The sequence below is a fragment of the Sciurus carolinensis genome, chromosome 4 (genome assembly GCF_902686445.1).
Source record: "Sciurus carolinensis chromosome 4, mSciCar1.2, whole genome shotgun sequence".
NCBI lineage: Eukaryota > Metazoa > Chordata > Mammalia > Rodentia > Sciuridae > Sciurus > Sciurus carolinensis.
The window spans coordinates 108611935-108628998 of NC_062216.1; the positions used below are offsets into that span (position 1 = coordinate 108611935).

The 17064-nt window shown below is 40.4% G+C and overlaps 1 protein-coding gene across 2 annotated transcripts; it reads right to left on the reverse strand.

Annotated features, from left to right (window-relative positions):
- Positions 1 to 11: 11 nt before the first annotated feature.
- Asb8 (ankyrin repeat and SOCS box containing 8) lies at positions 12 to 9424 on the reverse strand. 2 transcript variants are annotated; one of them, XM_047551405.1, is made up of 4 exons: positions 9302 to 9424; positions 6595 to 6758; positions 5058 to 5162; positions 12 to 2838 (listed from the first exon to the last, which is right to left on the reverse strand). In XM_047551405.1, exons 2-4 carry the CDS (start codon positions 6721 to 6723, stop codon positions 2206 to 2208), a joined length of 867 nt encoding a protein of 288 aa, XP_047407361.1. In that variant the 5' UTR covers positions 6724 to 6758; positions 9302 to 9424; the 3' UTR covers positions 12 to 2205. The 2 variants fall into 2 exon arrangements, with proteins under 2 accessions (XP_047407361.1, XP_047407360.1); XM_047551404.1 differs by having other exon boundaries at positions 6595 to 6754; positions 9302 to 9393.
- Between the last annotated feature and the right edge of the window lie 7640 nt (positions 9425 to 17064).

Here is a 17064-nt window from a genome sequence, read left to right on the forward strand (position 1 = left end):
TTGTCTTTAAGTAGAGCTGAAACAGAATTTATTAGCCATCAAATACATAGTGATTATAAAGTAACTGAGAAAACAGATGATGTCTTTTATCACATGGACAAAAATATATTTCCTTTCCAGAATATCAAGTGCTTACAATGTGAAATAAATAGCATCTAGCTTAGTACAGTGGTGCACAGAGGCTTGGGAGGCTGAGGCAGAAGGATTGCAAGTTTGAGGCCAGTCTCAGCCACTTAGTGAGGCCCTAAGCAATGTAGGGAGACCCTATCTCAAAATGAAACATAAAAAAAGCTGGGGATGTGACTCAGTGGTTAGGTGTCTCTGGGTTCAATTCCTGGTACAATAACTAAACAAATAACATCCAAAGCAGTGATTCATAAACCTAGTGAATAGTAAAATCACCTCATGTTGCCTTTAAAAACTGAGACTTGGGCCCATTTTGGACCAGTTAAATTAGTCTCTGGGGGTGGAGCATGGGCCTTGTATTTAAAACATTTCCCTGTGTGGCTCTAATTAAGAGGTAGGCTGCAGAACCATCCTCTAAAGCGGTGACTCTCATTCCTGGCAACACACTAGAAGCATCTGAAGAAACCCTAATCCAGCCCTACCCTAGGAAATTCTAAACAACTGGTATGGGGTGAAATCTTGGCATCAAGCTTCTTTGGTGATTTAATGTGTTAATATGTAGCTGAGATCTTTTTGTTTGTTTGTGAGATAGGCAAAGCACTCTACCACTGAGCCACACCCTGCAGTTGGGGGTAGAGGACAAAAGCAATGATTTTGTATTTTGGGGCTGGAGGAAGGTATAAGGGAGGAGGATGCTTTTTAAATACTCTGCCCAAGCTCCTGTTCACTCCACCCATGTCCAGAAACACTTGCTGATGAGAGAGAAGTTGGGATGGAAACGTATGTTTAAGAGCCAGGCAGTAAAGAATTTTTCATAAATGGGAGGAGGAGGGAGTAGAGAAAAACAGTGGGAATTTCCAAACTTGCTTCTATAACTATTTATTCTTTTTTTAATGGACAAAAACCACCAAGAGCAAATGGACAAAAGCAGGCATATTCTTTCAAATTAGCTGTGTCAGCAGATCCCATTCATTTTGTTTGTAGTTCCCAAACAGCTTAAAAAAAGTTTTTCAAATTCACATATAGGTCATCAAAGATCAATAACAACTTGATCTAGCTTAGGAACATGAAGAGTTTTGTTGACTAAGTATAGTTCACTAAAACAGATTTTTTTTTTTTTTTTTGGTACCCCATCCCCAAAGCAGCTCTTCTATGTTCTTTCCCATTCCCTTCTCAAACCCACTTCCAACCAATGTCTTCTATAGATCAATGAAAAGACAATGGAAAGAAAAATAACTTAAGTTTTCAGCAGCATGAGCTTTCCATAGGGAAAGAAGAAGTCCTAAGGGGGAAGGCAGCCCAGCCCATCCTCCTGCTACAGTAAACATCTTTGAGATGCAGGAAATGCCTGCTAAAGCCCATTAGAACAAACTGGCTTTCAGGAAGAGAAGAGCTGTGTTAGAAGAATGGTACAAGACTCTCAGCAGTTCTTAGGACTGCTTAGAACCTGCTATCTCTTCTATGGGAAAGCAGTAAAATAGCTTTCTGAAATAACATTGCTGAACGACTATAACCCTGAGGCACACCCATGGAAAGGAAGCAAAAACTGCTCTTTTCTTTAGTGAAAGGAAAGGGAGCCAGGCCTTCTGAATTCTAATCTCACACCATGCAGGACGGAGTATCTTCATCTTTAGGACACAACTGTTGTTAGCTAGAGTTGTGATTTTCTTAACCTTCTTCACAGATCAATAAGGAAGGGATTCATCTGCAATGTTAAATCATGCCCCCAAAGGAAAACCACATGCATACTGTTTAAATACTTTCCATCTTCCTGGAGAAATTTAGTTGCACTGTTTATTCATTCCCTAAAAGGGAGGGTGGCGGGGAGACCTCTTTTGCAGGGTGCAATATAAAAAGCCAAGTAAGCAAATAAACAGCAAACAAAAGTGAGGGATTTGTTTTGGTTGGTTGCTTGGTATGGGGAGGAGGGGCTGTGGAGGTTACTGTTGTGACATGTTGCCTCAAAATCTATTAACCACACAACAGGGACAATGCTTTTCTGTTTTCCATGACAAAGAGACAGTGCTGCAGTACCTCACCCAGAGTCACCTGCATGATGGTGCACAGATCTCCTCCAGGCTATTCTACAAGTAACAAGTATTCTTTCAAAGAAGCCGGCAGTGGGAGGCCCTTCACTGCATCTGGCAAATACTGGAGTCCCAGGCTGCGGCGCACAGCATAGCGAGAGAGTGTTTTTAGAGTTCCTGGGGCTGAGCACAGCACAGTCAGTTTTTCACATAGCTGCTGGTCTTTGGCCACCTCTCGTGGCATGATGCCATTTTTCCTTAATTCAAAGTGTCCAACAGCTCTGTGGAGGAGCTCAAAGCAGGAGTCCTCTTTCTCTGTTCCAAGTCCCCTGACTAGCAGAGCCACCAGGCGGGAGATGGGTGTCTGGCCTTTTAGGTTGATGACTCTGACCTCTGCCCCATAATCAAGAAGGATGCTGACGCTCTCAAGATTTCCCTTCATGGCGGCCCAGCTGAGTGGTGTATCATTGTTGTAATCCAAGGCATTGACTGAGGCCCCACTCTCTAGGAGAGCCCGCACACACTCAGCATTGTTCTTAAAGGCTGCCCAGTGAAGTGGGGTGTCTCTGTTGCCATCCAATGCATTGGGGTTCGCACCATACTCCAATAGGACCTCCACACAAGCCTCATCTTTCTCTGCTGCATAGTGAAGGGCTGTTCGGTTGTAACCATCAAGGGCATTCACCTGTAAAAAGGGAGGAACTGATTACAGTAGCTAGACTACTGGGGAGAGGAAAGGAGTGCAGCGTAGAATCCTGCATACACCCTGCCCACTACCTTTGCTTACAATGCTCTGAGCAAGAGGTCAACGAGCAAATCCTAGGGAGTCTTGGTGATCACAATGGAGGTGTGACAGAAGCTTAAGAGGAAACAGGAAGGGAACTGCCCCAAAACAACACTATTGTACCTTAACTAGCTGGCTTGCATTATTCAGGATCCTGCTGCAATGTTCATGTCTCTCTTCACTAGGATCTCTACAGTAGAATAAGGAGTAAAATAGGGAAAGAAGTCTAAAACCTTGAGACTTCTCTGAAAGAATTCAGTGGAAAGTTGCTTGAATATACAGTTAAGAGTCCTGGATTTTACTTATCCTGACTCTTCCTCTATTCTGCGGCTAATGGCAACCAGATAGCTTTGCCATGTTCTTTTTTTTTAAATATTTTTAAAAAATATTGATCGACCTTTATTTTATTCATTTATTTATATGTGGTGCTGAGACTCGAACCCAGTGTCTCACACATGATAGACAAGCACTCTACCACTGAGCCACAACCCCACTCCCTGCCATGTTCTTTAACCACACAGAGAAGCTCTAAATGTTAAACTTAAGTCAGCTCTTTGCAAAAATATGCTGTGAGCTAACAAGAAGTCCAGAACAAAGCATGTGGAGGGAAGAACACAAATCTTCCAATGCTGAAAAAAGCAGCTAGCCTAAGCCAAGTGGTGGTATTGCCAGTGACTTGGGAGGCTGAGGCAGGAGGATCATAGGCTCAAAGCCGTCTCAGCAACTTAGCAAGACCCTGTCTCAAAATAAATAAAAAATAAAAAGGACTGGGGACAGAACTCATTGTTCAAGCACCCCTGGGTTAAAAGAAAAAGAAAACCCCAGCAGCTAGCCTGCTGAAAGTCAGGATCACCTATAATTTTTTACTTCAAATTCTCAAAATTATAAATTACATTATTATCTTCCACCATAAAATGCAATAAAAGAAAAAATGAAACTTCTAAGTGAGTTCAACTTGTTATTTAGTTAAATCTAATTGCCCCACCCTGGATATTTTCACTTTGATAATTGCATTAATCACTTTAGGATCACTCACAAAGAAACAAGCTTAATCACAAAAGATATAACAACAAGAAGTGGAGCATGGCTGTATAGAGATGAGGATGGCAGGCCTCCCTCTTCGGTTTACTGTCTAGTGTATCTGGGACTGCAGTGGCTCCATGGTTTGACTGATTCAAATCAGCACCTCAGCATATATATCTTCAAGACTGTTCACAAATAGTCAAAACTGCCCATCTTATTCATTTTAACATGTACTTATTTAGCAATTACTACATGCTGGCATTCCAAATACTTTACAACCTTATAAAGAAGATAAACTTTTCATTCCCCCTTTTTTTTTTTTTTTTGCGATGCTGAGGATCAAACCCAGGGCCTTGTGCTTGTAAGGCAAGCACTCTACCGACTGAGCTATCTCCCCAGCCCTTCATTCCCTTTTTATAGATGAGGAAACTGAGGCAAAGAAAAGTTAAAGGAATTCGTTCAAGCTGGAATTGATTGAGTTGGAATCTGAACCCATGAAATATGGCTCCAGAATCTATTTTAATTATTCATTATACCATGCTGCTTTCATGACAATGCCAAGGGTCTATTTTCAAAACTAATTTTTCATATTTATATTCAGATATGTTAGAAGACAAGAACAAGTTATACTAAAATAAAAATAGTGGGCAAAAATAGCACAAGTAGCACAATCCTGAGGAAGGGATTTCCTTTCCGTATTCTGTCTCAGACTTGCACACATCTGATAGATGGTAGATCTCAAATGGTTGGATTTAATCAGAGTTGAGGGGGCCTCTGCCCTTACAGCTCCTGGACAGTCAACAGGCAGGGAGAGGATTCAACAGAAATAGAAACAATCCCTAGGAGGTAAGCTGGGAGGGCAGAGGGAAATAAGATGTCTTCTTAGAGCCATGAACAGTTTAAATTGAGGAAAAAAGGCAAAGGAATGAAATCCTTGAAATCATTTTATAGATTCACTGTTATATTTTGCTCTAATATTGGCTATGCTACTGTTACTATAAGTTAGAAGATCAGACTGCAAGTGCAAAGAGAAATTCTAAGAAAACGTGAAGCTCCAGTCTTGGTGAATAGTTAATGCGAAGTGTTGAAAACATTACCTCAGCTCCTTTTTCCAGGAGTAACTCCACACAGTCAGCATCTGACACCATACAGGCACAGTGCAGGGGCTTCAGTGTGCCATGGGTACAGTTCACATCTGCTCCCTGTGGGAAGGAGGAAACTTGAGTCAGTGTGCTCAACTCTGGCTCACCCAGTAGGATGAGACTCAGAACTGAGTCTGGGGGAAAAGAGTCCTAACCTTGACTCTATAGTAAATGGTAAAAGTACTACAGGTTCCTAGATTTCATGTCTATTTATTAAATAAATACTGTTAAAATGCCAATGTCCACCAAACCAAGAGAATCTACCAAAGAGCAAGGAAAGGAACCATGAATTTCTTAGATCAAGTTAGCTAGCCTCTCCACAAGGTAGCCGGCCAAGATAGTTACCTGGACATCATTAAGGGTATAACCTTATGTGTAAAAACTGTGGAAACCTTATTTTCAGGCAGGAAAGTTGGACTAGGAATCCACTTTTATGGCTACCATGCTCTGATAAAAGAAAAGTGAGTGTGTCAGAATGAGACCAAAACTGCTATGCTCTCTTTGCCATTCCACAAATGGCACCTTAACGTTACTTTTGTTTATAATCTTCAAGGTGGCTTCTTGGTCTCAGCATTCTCTGCTACATATTCCAAATCCAGTGCTTCTATTCCAAATCTGATGAGATGGAGATGCCAGTCACACCAAAGTTGCTGAATGACTCAGCAGCTGAGCTAGAATTAGAATGTGATAAAGTTCCTACTGCTGAGTCTTCTGATCCCACTTTTGCCGAGAACAAGCTAACACTGTAAACTTTCCTTCTGCAACTGTGCCATATAACTCAAAAGCAGCTACAGAGCCCTGAGCTATAAAGGAGGATCCTGACATTCTTAGACAGTTCAGAAGTAATTGTCTGGATGCATTTTTCCAGTGACTAAAAAAAAATCACTCGGTAACTTCCCTTCAGCAGGAGTAATGTATAAAAAGGGTATTAAAGACCTTCTAGGACACTAGTCATGTAGCAGAATTATTAAACAGCAGTGTTAGATATCAGATAAAGTGTTTTCTTAATCTATAATGACTATGTATTTTAAGGGTTGGTGTACTCTACAGAACTAGAACTAGTAGCTATAGTTAAGATAGAAGGAAAGTGAAACCTCTTCATATAATTATCATAGCCTAGGTATGGAGAAAAGGTCACAAAGATTTGAAAACCACCTCTACCTTGCTCACTTCTTACCACCCTCATTAAAACATGTTTAGAAGACTTCAAACTTGAAGGTTTCTGTGTGCACCATATCCAGACAAATTTTACAGAGAACATGAGACTAAGGTTATCTAGAACACATTTCATGAAGAAACATATCAGAAAAGTAAAAGGGAGAAGGCCAGAAAAGCAAAACAGGAAAATACATTTTAATGATCAAATTAATACATTTAACACTGTAACAAATCCTTGTGATCTTGTGCTAAATCAAAGCTGCAAATCAGGTTTATCAGAAAATTTCCCACTTTACCTCCCAAAGGACTGTCGTGTCAATAACAGCACACTCACCCCTCTGATGAGGTCCTCTACATTATCGTGTGGGAAGGAACGGATGGCAGCGATTGTTCGGATTAAACGCTCTGAGAGAGAGTATTTGCTCTGAATGCTCTGCATAATATACCACATACTGGAACTCATCAAGACTCAGAGTGTGTTCACATGCTCCAAACTGCCTGAAACAAAGAAGTTTTAGGCATATACAGTATCACTGAGCATACCTGTCCTTAGGGTTAAGTGTTCTCTGAGGTCTTCCCAATTCTAAAAGCAGATGTCAAGGAGATAAGTGATTAAGACCACCTTTTTTGGTAATCACAGTGAACTAAATTGTTAACAGGTGCTAAGGTTCTGAGTAAACCTAGGTCAGATGCAAATGCTCTCTGACCTAGTCTAGCACAAGATTTCCCTAAGAGGTTCTGTACTATGACCCCCATAAACTCTGTGGTTTACAAACAAGACTAGTAAAGGAGTGGAATTTTCTGAAGGCTGAAGATACCACAAAACACCATTTTCCTCCTCTGAATTTTTGATATTTTAAATTTATTATCAACACATCTTACGCTATTTATTACATCTGCCTTGTTAGGTATAGTTATGTACATATTGTTTATCCATCTAAATTGTAAACACCTGGAAGGCAAGGACCTTGTCCTCTTCTTTTTTGCCTGTGTAAAGGAGTCACAGAATCTCACAAAATGTAGGTATTTAATAAATATCAATTGGTTGACTGACTAAAGGGTATGTAAGTGCTTGCTACCTATGAGAAGAGGAGAAGACTATGGAACAAATACATCTGTATTAACAATGATAAGGCATCTGTGAAATATTTTCAAATGTCTGTAGCAGAGAGAAAAGTAAATAGTTGAGGTAACATTCTAAAATAGTGAAGAAAGCATAACTACTCTGGAGTCATCAATATAAAATTAAAAAAATCAAAATTCACAACAATAAAATATACCTTCAGTTTTAGCAAAATGAAGAAATTTAAAATGAATTAAAAATTTAAGAACTTTTCTATCATTGATAACTGAGAAATAGACTTGGGCAAATATATGTTGAAACCACAATATGGCAGAGAATTCCAGGATGGAAGATGAAAACAAGGCAATATACTCCAATTCAACTATGATAAAAGTTTTGACTATGTATGAGGTGACAGCTAGGGAACATTTAATATTATACAATAAGGTGATGCATTTCCATGCAAAAGTACATATCAAAAACTGTAGATAAAATATAATATGCAATATCAACTCTTCTCATATAACTGCTTAGGAATCCATACTTATATCAGTGCTTAATAGGCATACTTAATCTGTGCTCTGGGCGCTACAGCTTATTAGAACATAAACTTAGGATAAAGATAGTTGCTTTTTTTCAACAGTGCTTGGCACATAGAAAGGCCTCAATAAATACTTGTTGAATCGAGGTAAAGGTTATTACTTCAGATTCTAATAAATTCAGTAATGAAGCATATTAATGTACATGATGACTATTAAGTGAAAATTATTTTGGTCATTTCATAATATATTAAATTCTTGTTTTTTGTGATGGAGTATCCGTTTGTACTTTAAACAATACATCATAAACTCTACTAGTTTCTTTCTGTGAATCAGTAGCTCTTTATATCTGTTAAAAAATATAAAGAGAGTTGGGAGTATAGCTCAGTTGGTAGAGCACATGTTTAGCATTTGCAAGGCCCTGGATTCAATCCCCAGCATGCATGCATGCCTGTGTATATGCACACACGCACACACACACACACACACACACACGCACTCAAACTCCTCACAGACAAGGATCTGTATCACAAGGATCTGTATCGTATACTTCTTTGAAGCAAAGAAAAATGAAAGAAAGGGGTAGAGGTGATTTGAGTAGGAGATTTCAAGAATAGGCAAAAGACAGCATTGAAGAGTGGGGCTTGGACTGAAATGGTTCTGTTTACAGTCCGTGGGCCATGATTGTCTGATGAAAGAAAACCCTGCACTCATTTTCGGGGCGCTCTTGGACTCCATGCTATGAACTCCTCTAAAAAGAACAGGTCTAGTGGTCCTCTCCTGCCGCCTCGAAGTGCCAGGTATAGGAGAGAAACTTCGGGGCAGATTGATAACATTCACTATCTAAATCCATCCTCTTTCCGGTGCACAGTTTGAGCTGCTGGAGTCGAAAGGATTCCTAACCCCGCCCCCCTGTTTTCTTTTGCGAAGGGATCTAGAGAAAACGCCACAGGATATATGTATTTAGTTATTTAATTGAGAAGTTAAAAGCAAAGTGGAACAGAGGAGGCACTCAAAAACCTCAAAAGCTCTGTTGCTACGGAGGCCTGGTCCTCCGCCCCTTGCGAAGACCCTGGGAGGGGCCGGAGGCGCCCCCAACCCCACTGCACCTGCTGCAGGAGAGCTCGTGGCAGTTTCGTCTCGCAAAGGCTGGGGAGCTAAGGCAAGGGCGCAAAATGCAAGAAAGCGCTGCCCAACAGATCGCAGCAATTCCCGCAGGCCTCCCGGTGCGGGTTCTAAACCAGAGTCGCGCAATCTGTGCTCTGGGCGCCTCAGACACCGACTAACCCCCGCCCGGATCTTCCCCCAAGGCCTGGAACTATGGCTCAGCCGCGAGGGTTCCCGGACTTCGAGCGGGAGTGGAGGAAGCGTTACTGGGAGTGCTATCCCGGACTAGGGGAGCTGGCTGCAGACCTTCCCGCACCGACGTTCGCACTCACCGAACCGCGGGTCTGAGCTGGGTCGGGAAAGCCGCTGTCAAGGTGTGCCCCGGAAGCAGAAGCTGTCGGCAGCGGGCCCCTGGGTTTACAGGACAGGAAGACCCAGTGGGAGGACGCCTGCGCGCTAGCCAGTGTCAGGAAGCCGGATGCGCCTGCGCAGAGTCGTGAAGCCGCCTCCGTCCTACCCAGGCAGGTTAGCCGGTTACATCTACCTTCGCCCAGAGGCTTAGAGCATAAACTCAATCTCGTGTTGTCCGGCACAGCCCAGGGTCTCGGGTCTAGGATCTGCGGTGGGAGAGAAGCTACTAACCTTGGCTCTCAGGCCGGTTCTGTCTATCTGCGCCAGCGTGGACCCGGCCAGCAGGGGCCCGCCTCACCTCCCCCCCGCCTCAGTCCTTCCACTGTCTGCATCTGAGATCCATCCTGGGCACCTCATCCCCTGCTTTTGTCCACTAAGTCCGTACTGATTCAGATGCTTAAGAGACCAAACTGACAGGAGTGTCTTTGGGAAACAGAAGATCTTGAAGTATTACTCAGGATGTTGGAATGAGTCTGCGCTGCATGGAACCCTGGTGGATCTCGTCCATCCTCTTTCAAACTGAGCTATACCGGAGATAAAGTCAACTACCAATAGGTGTAGTATTCCGAATGTTGAGAACTAAAAAAATCTGTTAAAGCAGATTATAAACAACCCTCTTCAGAGACTGACAGCTTTTGTGCTTTCCACACAAAGCACAGCTGCATATGGTGGTACCCGAACAGAGTGAAGTAAACCACACAGACAGCCTGTTTAACCACGTGTCCACCACCTACTCCCCAAGCTTGTTCCACGCAAGAAAATCTAACCGGTAAAGATTAAAGCAGATCGCAAGCAGTTCATGTGTATCAGTGAGGGGATAGTGAACTGAAAACTCAGGATCTGTGTCCAGTGAGTGAATCTCTTGAATTCTACCTCAAAGGAATTTTTGCCACGCAGGAATGTGCCCCTCACTCCCTATCACCACCCCATGTTGAGATTGTCCAATTTTTCAAAAGAAGCCAAAATCTAGATTTTTATAAAGAAAAGTGAATTCTCTCAAATTGCAAATGCTGGTGACTTTTTTTTTTTTAATTATTTTTTGGAGAGAAAGGGGAAATACTGGGTAACCCTATTGACCAAATTATATTGTTATAGTGTGTGGTACAAATATGTAACAACAAATCCCACCATCATGTATAATTATAATGCACCAATTTAAAAAATGGAAAAAAAGAGAATGATTTTTAAAAGCAGGCAACATTCAGTTTTCAAGTCACCTCTTCCAGATTCTGGATTAAAGACTGTTTTGGTCATTGGCAACTCTGTCCTTGAAGAGCTGTAGGGTAGCCCTCTGAATGAGAGGGGTCTGGAGGGTTAAATTGTAGTTATATATTAACTACATTCTTTTAATTTAATTAGTAGGTTTGGGAAAGCCTGCAGAAACCCTAGTGAAATTCCACAGAGGCTAGAGCTCCTTACCCCATTTCACAAGTCATTCTGTTATTTGTTAGAATTCAATATATGGTAAACAGTTTGAGTATGTACCTGTTGTTTCTAAGATAGAAATCTACATTAGAGTTCAAAAGAACATTAAACTTCCAAACACAGGGAGTAGATATACTTGAATGGGTGGCAATCCAAAGTGAGGGAATGCATTTCTTCCTGACCACCAGCAGGGAAAGTCACAGGAAAATTGAAGCCACTTAAGTTTTATCCAGGTCTAACATCACTTCAATCAATACCTTTCAAATTAATATCCCTGTGTAGAATTGTGTGACTCACATGAATAGCCCAATGATATATTTTCTTCTGATCCACTTGGATCTTCTTTGGAAGGAATATAATAAATTCTACCCCATGATGATATAGGCCCAGGTCTTCCACGATACCTTTTTTCCAGGTCTAATAAGGTGATACACCACTTGTCTCCACCCATCGGTCTCCCAAAGTGGAGCACCAGTGTCACAAAATTGACCTATTGAAAGGTTGATGGCTACCTCTCTGGTGGTTATCATATTAAGTCTAGCTTTGGTGAGGCCAGTGTTTTGTCTGAGAATCCATTGTAAAACAAAAGGAGGTCCCAATCTGTACACAGAAGAGATGGTAGAGTCAAAGTATCCAGAAAACGGAAGTCCTGCACCTGAAGCTGGCATCCAGCCCTCCTCTAAGGTTGTGTGTCTTGGCAGCTCTTGTTCAATGACATATGCCAACCAGAGTGGTAGAAATAATATGAGCCCAGAGTATCAGCTCTGAGATTGGTTAGTTATTTTATTCCATTTTTCTGGATATTAATTTTCTCATTTGTAAAATGAGAATGTTGGCTGAAATTATCTCTAAATATTCTTCTATAAATTTCTATAAATTCTGATTTTACCTAATTTCAAAGCAAAATTTCATGCTTTCAAAACGTTTAAATACAAATACCTGTAGGACTATACTCTTTTAATAGGACTGTATATTATATTAATGGGGATGTGAGTGTTTAATTATGAGAGATTATCTTGGTTGATAAATGATAAAGCATACAAATTCTGAGAAACCATCAGTGTTTTATAAATGTAAGAATGACCTTAGTCTTTCAGGAAGTGATAAAGTGTCTCTGAGAATCAACTGCACAATGAAAGTTAGTTGCAGTTTCATCCATTCACCAAACATTTACTGAGCACCTTTGTTCCAGGCTCTGTGCTCAGCTGTGCAGGTAAGATGGAGATGGAGAGACACGATGACATGATTCCCCTTCCTTCCTTCCTTCCTTCCTTCCTTCCTTCCTTCCTTCCTTCCAGGGATTGAACCCAGGACTTCATACATGCTGGGCAAGTGCTGTACCACTGTGCTATACCCCTTTTAATTTTATTTTGAGACAGGGTCTTGTTAAACTGCCCAGACTGGCCTTGAACTTGAAATCCTGTCTCTGCCTTCCAAGTTGCTGGTATTACAGACATGCCACATCAACCAGCTCAGTTCCTTATTATCAAGATTTGGGAGACAGATAAGAACATTGTCAATTGCAATTAAAGATGATTACTTCAACAAGGATTTTATGCACAAAATCATTGTTGAACAGAGACAATAGGGAGGGAAAATTGTGAAGAGGTTTCTTGGGGAGAAACTCGGTTGTGCTTTTGGGTTCCCACATTCCTGCCCCAACCCCCAGAGGGAAGGGAATTGCTGGAGCCTCCTTCTCCTTTCTCAAACCTAATAGGGACTTTTGTGGGACCAGAGAGCTTGGAAATTGTTCTCTGTATTTGTAAAATAGAGAACTACACTGACTCTTGCCTATAAGCTAAAGAAGGCTTTAGCCACAGAGTAGAGGTGGAATCTGCCTTTATTCCCAGATCAGCAGGGTCAACGAATTTGTGAATGTTTCTCTGAACCAAATGTGGGTAACATAAAAGGCAGACAATATGGGGTTGCCTTGGTCTATTCAAAAGTGCTGTCTAGAGATATGAAAGGGTCTAGTATCCAGAAGCTAGAGATGAACATGTTATCCCCAGAATCCACAGTTTGTCACAGGTCACCACTTGCATCTGTCTAGGCCAAAGGGACTCAAGTAAGAGGTCTTTGATGATGGGAATCTTAAAGAACCTTTAAAAGCCTCCTTCTAGAAAGAAGAATCAAGGTAGGCACATGCCTGTAATCCCAGCAACTGAGAGGCTGAAACAGAAGAATCTCAAGTTCAAGGTCAACCTTAGCAATTTATCGAGGTCCTAAGCAATTCAGTGAGATCCTGTCCCAAAAAATAAGAAAGGGCTGGAGATGTAGCTCAGTGGTAAAGCACCCTTGGGTTAAATTCTCAGAACCCGCCCCCCCCCCCAAAAAAAAAAAGGATAAAAAGAAAGAAGAATCTGCTGATTATGGTGACACATGCCTGTAATTTCAGTGACTTGAGAGTCTAAGGCAGGAATATCACAGGTTCAAAATCAGCCTCAGCAACTTATTGATACCCTAAGCAACAACAAAAACAACAAAAGGGTTAGGAATGTAGTTCAGAGGTAAAGTGCTCAGTACTGCAAGGAAAGGCGCGCGGGGGGGGGGGGGGGGGGGGCGCTGCTCTAACCATTGACTAGATACAGACCTAGCAGAGAACTGTGCTAGCCCTCAGCTGTCCTGTCTCCTCCCACTTTTACACCAGTGGATCAAATAACGGTTAGCTAATATGCAGGAGGTAAGTTGAGGAGAAAGCCAAAGGCATGCAGCCACCTGCCACAACCCTATGAGAGGGAGGGAGAGAGGAGCCTTAGAATGCAAGTGCCTTAGAATGAAGACTGAAGATTGGTTATCATTTTAGACAGGAAACATTCTAATTACTAAATGTAGACTATCTTTCTTAACTTAAAGTAACTGTTACTTTAACTGTTACTTGTCAATATCAAAGGGTGAACAAAAAAGTCAGGGATTTGCCCAACTTTCCATTCAGAGTCAAGAGACTACTGCTCCCTCCAATAGAAAGTTTTTAAAAGATGGTACAAACCAAAAAATAAAAGTTTTATTTTGATCACATCTATTTTTTGCATATTCTCTCTCTCTCTCTCTCTTTCTCTCTCTCTCTCTCTCTCTCTCTCTCTCTCTCTCTCTCTCTCTCTCTCTTCTATCTCTATATAACCAACTATCTTAGTTGGTTATTTCTGTTCTCCATTTTTTGTTTATAAGTGATTACATGAGTTTTTGTTTGTTTCGTATGCTGTGTCTCCCAGAAGACATTTAAGTCATTGTTTTCATTGTGTTTTCTTCTCTCTTCTATTAATTCCAGTTCTACACTCAAGACATATCTGTTAGATGTTTTTGATTGACAGTACAACTAATGCTGCTATTTTATGACCTTGGCATAAACTTGACCTGGTAATTTGGTAATGATGTTATGTTTGTAATGACTGCTGTGATCACTCCTCAACATGTGTTAGTATCCAGATTCCATAGATGGATACAGATCTAGTGTTTCTTGCTCTTTGAGCTTTATGGGAATTCCTTTTTAGAGTGAAAAACTCCATTCTTCTACTGGCTTCGAACCCTTTCCTGATTTTGAGTGGATTCTCTAGAGTGACAGTGTGCTGAAGGAGAGGAATTCTGCCTTGTAAGCTTTTAAGTGGTAACATGAAGACTTTCACAACAGTTTTCTGGCCTCTGGCCAAAAGTCATCAAATTTTCTGCTGTCTCAAACTTCCACCTTCTTCAGGAGCCATCTGGCTAATGTTGATGGAAAAGTTTCTCTGATTCCTTTCTTAGAGGGAGGTGACTTAAGAAGGAAGGACTCTTTCCAATAAACTCTCATTACCAAAGAAAAAGAAAAAAAAAACAAAAGGGAGTTTGAGATATGCCAACAGTGAAGGAGAGAGAGGGAATCCACAAAAATTAAGAGTAGGGTGAAAAATTAAGATCCAAGTGTCAGACTTGTTGGCTAGTTAGGTAAAAAATAGCTTTCCCTTATTAATAAAATAGTGTATTTTCCTTTATTTTGAATTTATTCAATTCTTAGGATTATCACTTACAGTACATTCTTTGTATTTAGAAACAATATAATGTCATGCAAACATCATAGAGACCAAGAGTTCAGCTTTGATAGTAGCACTAGTTTTTTTTTTAACCTGTCTAAATAAATTACATTACCTAAGTCTCAGTTTACTGATCTGTACAATGAGATGAGAATAACAGTACCATCCACAAGGTTTAATTTAAAAATCTAGACCACATTTGTGCAGAGTGGCTTTTTTTAACCTACACAAATGTTGCTTATTATCTATGTCATCTTTGCATTAGTCTGTATTTGTTCAAAGAGATTGTCAAAAAGCCTCCCAATTATATGGTAAACACCATTAGAGCAGGGACTTAAATTTGCTGCATTCCTCTCCTCCCCTGTAACACAGTTCCAAATACATAGTAGGTCTACGTTAAATGCCAACCAAATTTAACAGAACTGATCTTCCGAAGACAAGAATAGTAGATACCTCTATGTCCTCCTGGTTCCTGAGCCTGGCATAGACAAAAAATTGAAAAGAAAATCTGTAAAGGAAGCTTTGGAACTAGAATGAAGAAAAAGGAAATTCAAAAGAAATATAACGCAAGCCTCATGAAACTTTTCATATGCTTATGCCTATACAAGAGAAAGTATTCAGCAAAAAAGGGAACAGTATTAATGTGCAGCAGGGATAGTCTTCCAAAGCATGCCATCAGGGTTGAACAATGGCTTCTTTCAGAAACTGCTCAAAGGCAGATAGGCTCTCAATGTTCAAATTCTACTTTTTTGGTCTTTGCTTTTAACTTTTCCCAGTCAGTGGAAATTTGTGAATTATTGATTTTTTAAAAAAATTTTTATTTCATTGTCATTTTATTATTTTTTGTCCTACAGAATTCCAATATTGTTTACTATCAGAATAATTTTAAAACATTTTGTATCTTCATAGAGAAATATTGCCTGAGGGATTTTGAAAAAAAAATTACAGTAAAAACACAAATAATAATGTTGATCATAATATTGAAATGGCACATTCATACTCTTTTCAAGAATGTAGGCATTTACAGCTTAATTACATAACAAACTATGAATGAAGTGGACAAACTAGCAGGAAAGATTTTAAGGCCAATCTCAAAATTTTGTTTTTGGGCTATCTATCCTATTTCTAGTAGGAGTATGTCTCCCTCTAGAGGGAAAATGAAGCATTTGCTCCTTCAGACTTGCCCAAAGTTCAATAATGAATTCTTTTGTCCTTACATCGAATCATTGAGTATTTGAGTCTTCTGTTTTGATTGATTCATTCATTCATCCATCAGATCATTAAAAAATGCTTACTAAATCCTATTACTGTTTTATTCATTGTGATAGATACTGAAGACGCAGCTGAGAACAACATAAACATGATCCCTGCCTCCAGGGAAATTAGTGTGAGAAACAAATACCTAAATACCTAAATAATCACAATTCTGATAAGTTCTATAAAGGAAAAGTGCATTGGACTGAATGTTTAGGCCCCTCCCCACTTATATGTCAAAATCCTAAACTCCAAGATGATAACATTAGAAGATGGGGCCTCTAGGAAGTCATTAGGTCATGAGGACTCATAAAAGGAATTAGTGTCCTTATAAAATATATCCCCTCACTCCTGCCAGGTGAAGTTATAGTAAGAAAATGAGGAAGTGGGCCCTTACCAGACACTGAATTGGCACTTCAATCTTGGACTTCCAATCTTCAGATATTCAAGAAATAAATCTCAGTTGTTTGTAAACCACCTGGTATATGTTGTTTTGTTATAGTAGCCCTTACAGAACAAGAGAGAAAGTTTGTATGGTAATATGACTGTTCGACAAAAGAACTCCATCAGGAAGGGAGGTCAAGAAGAGCTTCCCTGAGCACAAACCTGGAAGATGGGTGAAATAAACCATGTGGAGGAGGTATAAGGAGTGGGCTTTCCAGGAAATAGAGTGAGATGTACAAAGACCCTGAGAGGGAAAGAGCTTAGGAAGTTGGAAGAAGAGAAAGAGGCCAGAATGGAAAGGAAACAAGGGGCATACACTGAGGCTGGGAATGTAGGGAGGTTCCAGATTGGGCAGGGCCTCAAGGGGTGAATGTGTTATCGATTCTGAACTGAATCCCAAAAATATGGGAACCTACTGACAGGGTTTATGCAAAAATGAATGATCCCATCTGTTTTTAAAGGATCACTTTGACTTTCTGAGGAAGAATGAATTATGCAGGGGCAGGGCAAAGATTTAAATCAGGAAAATGGCAGCCTAAATGATCTGGGCAGGAAAT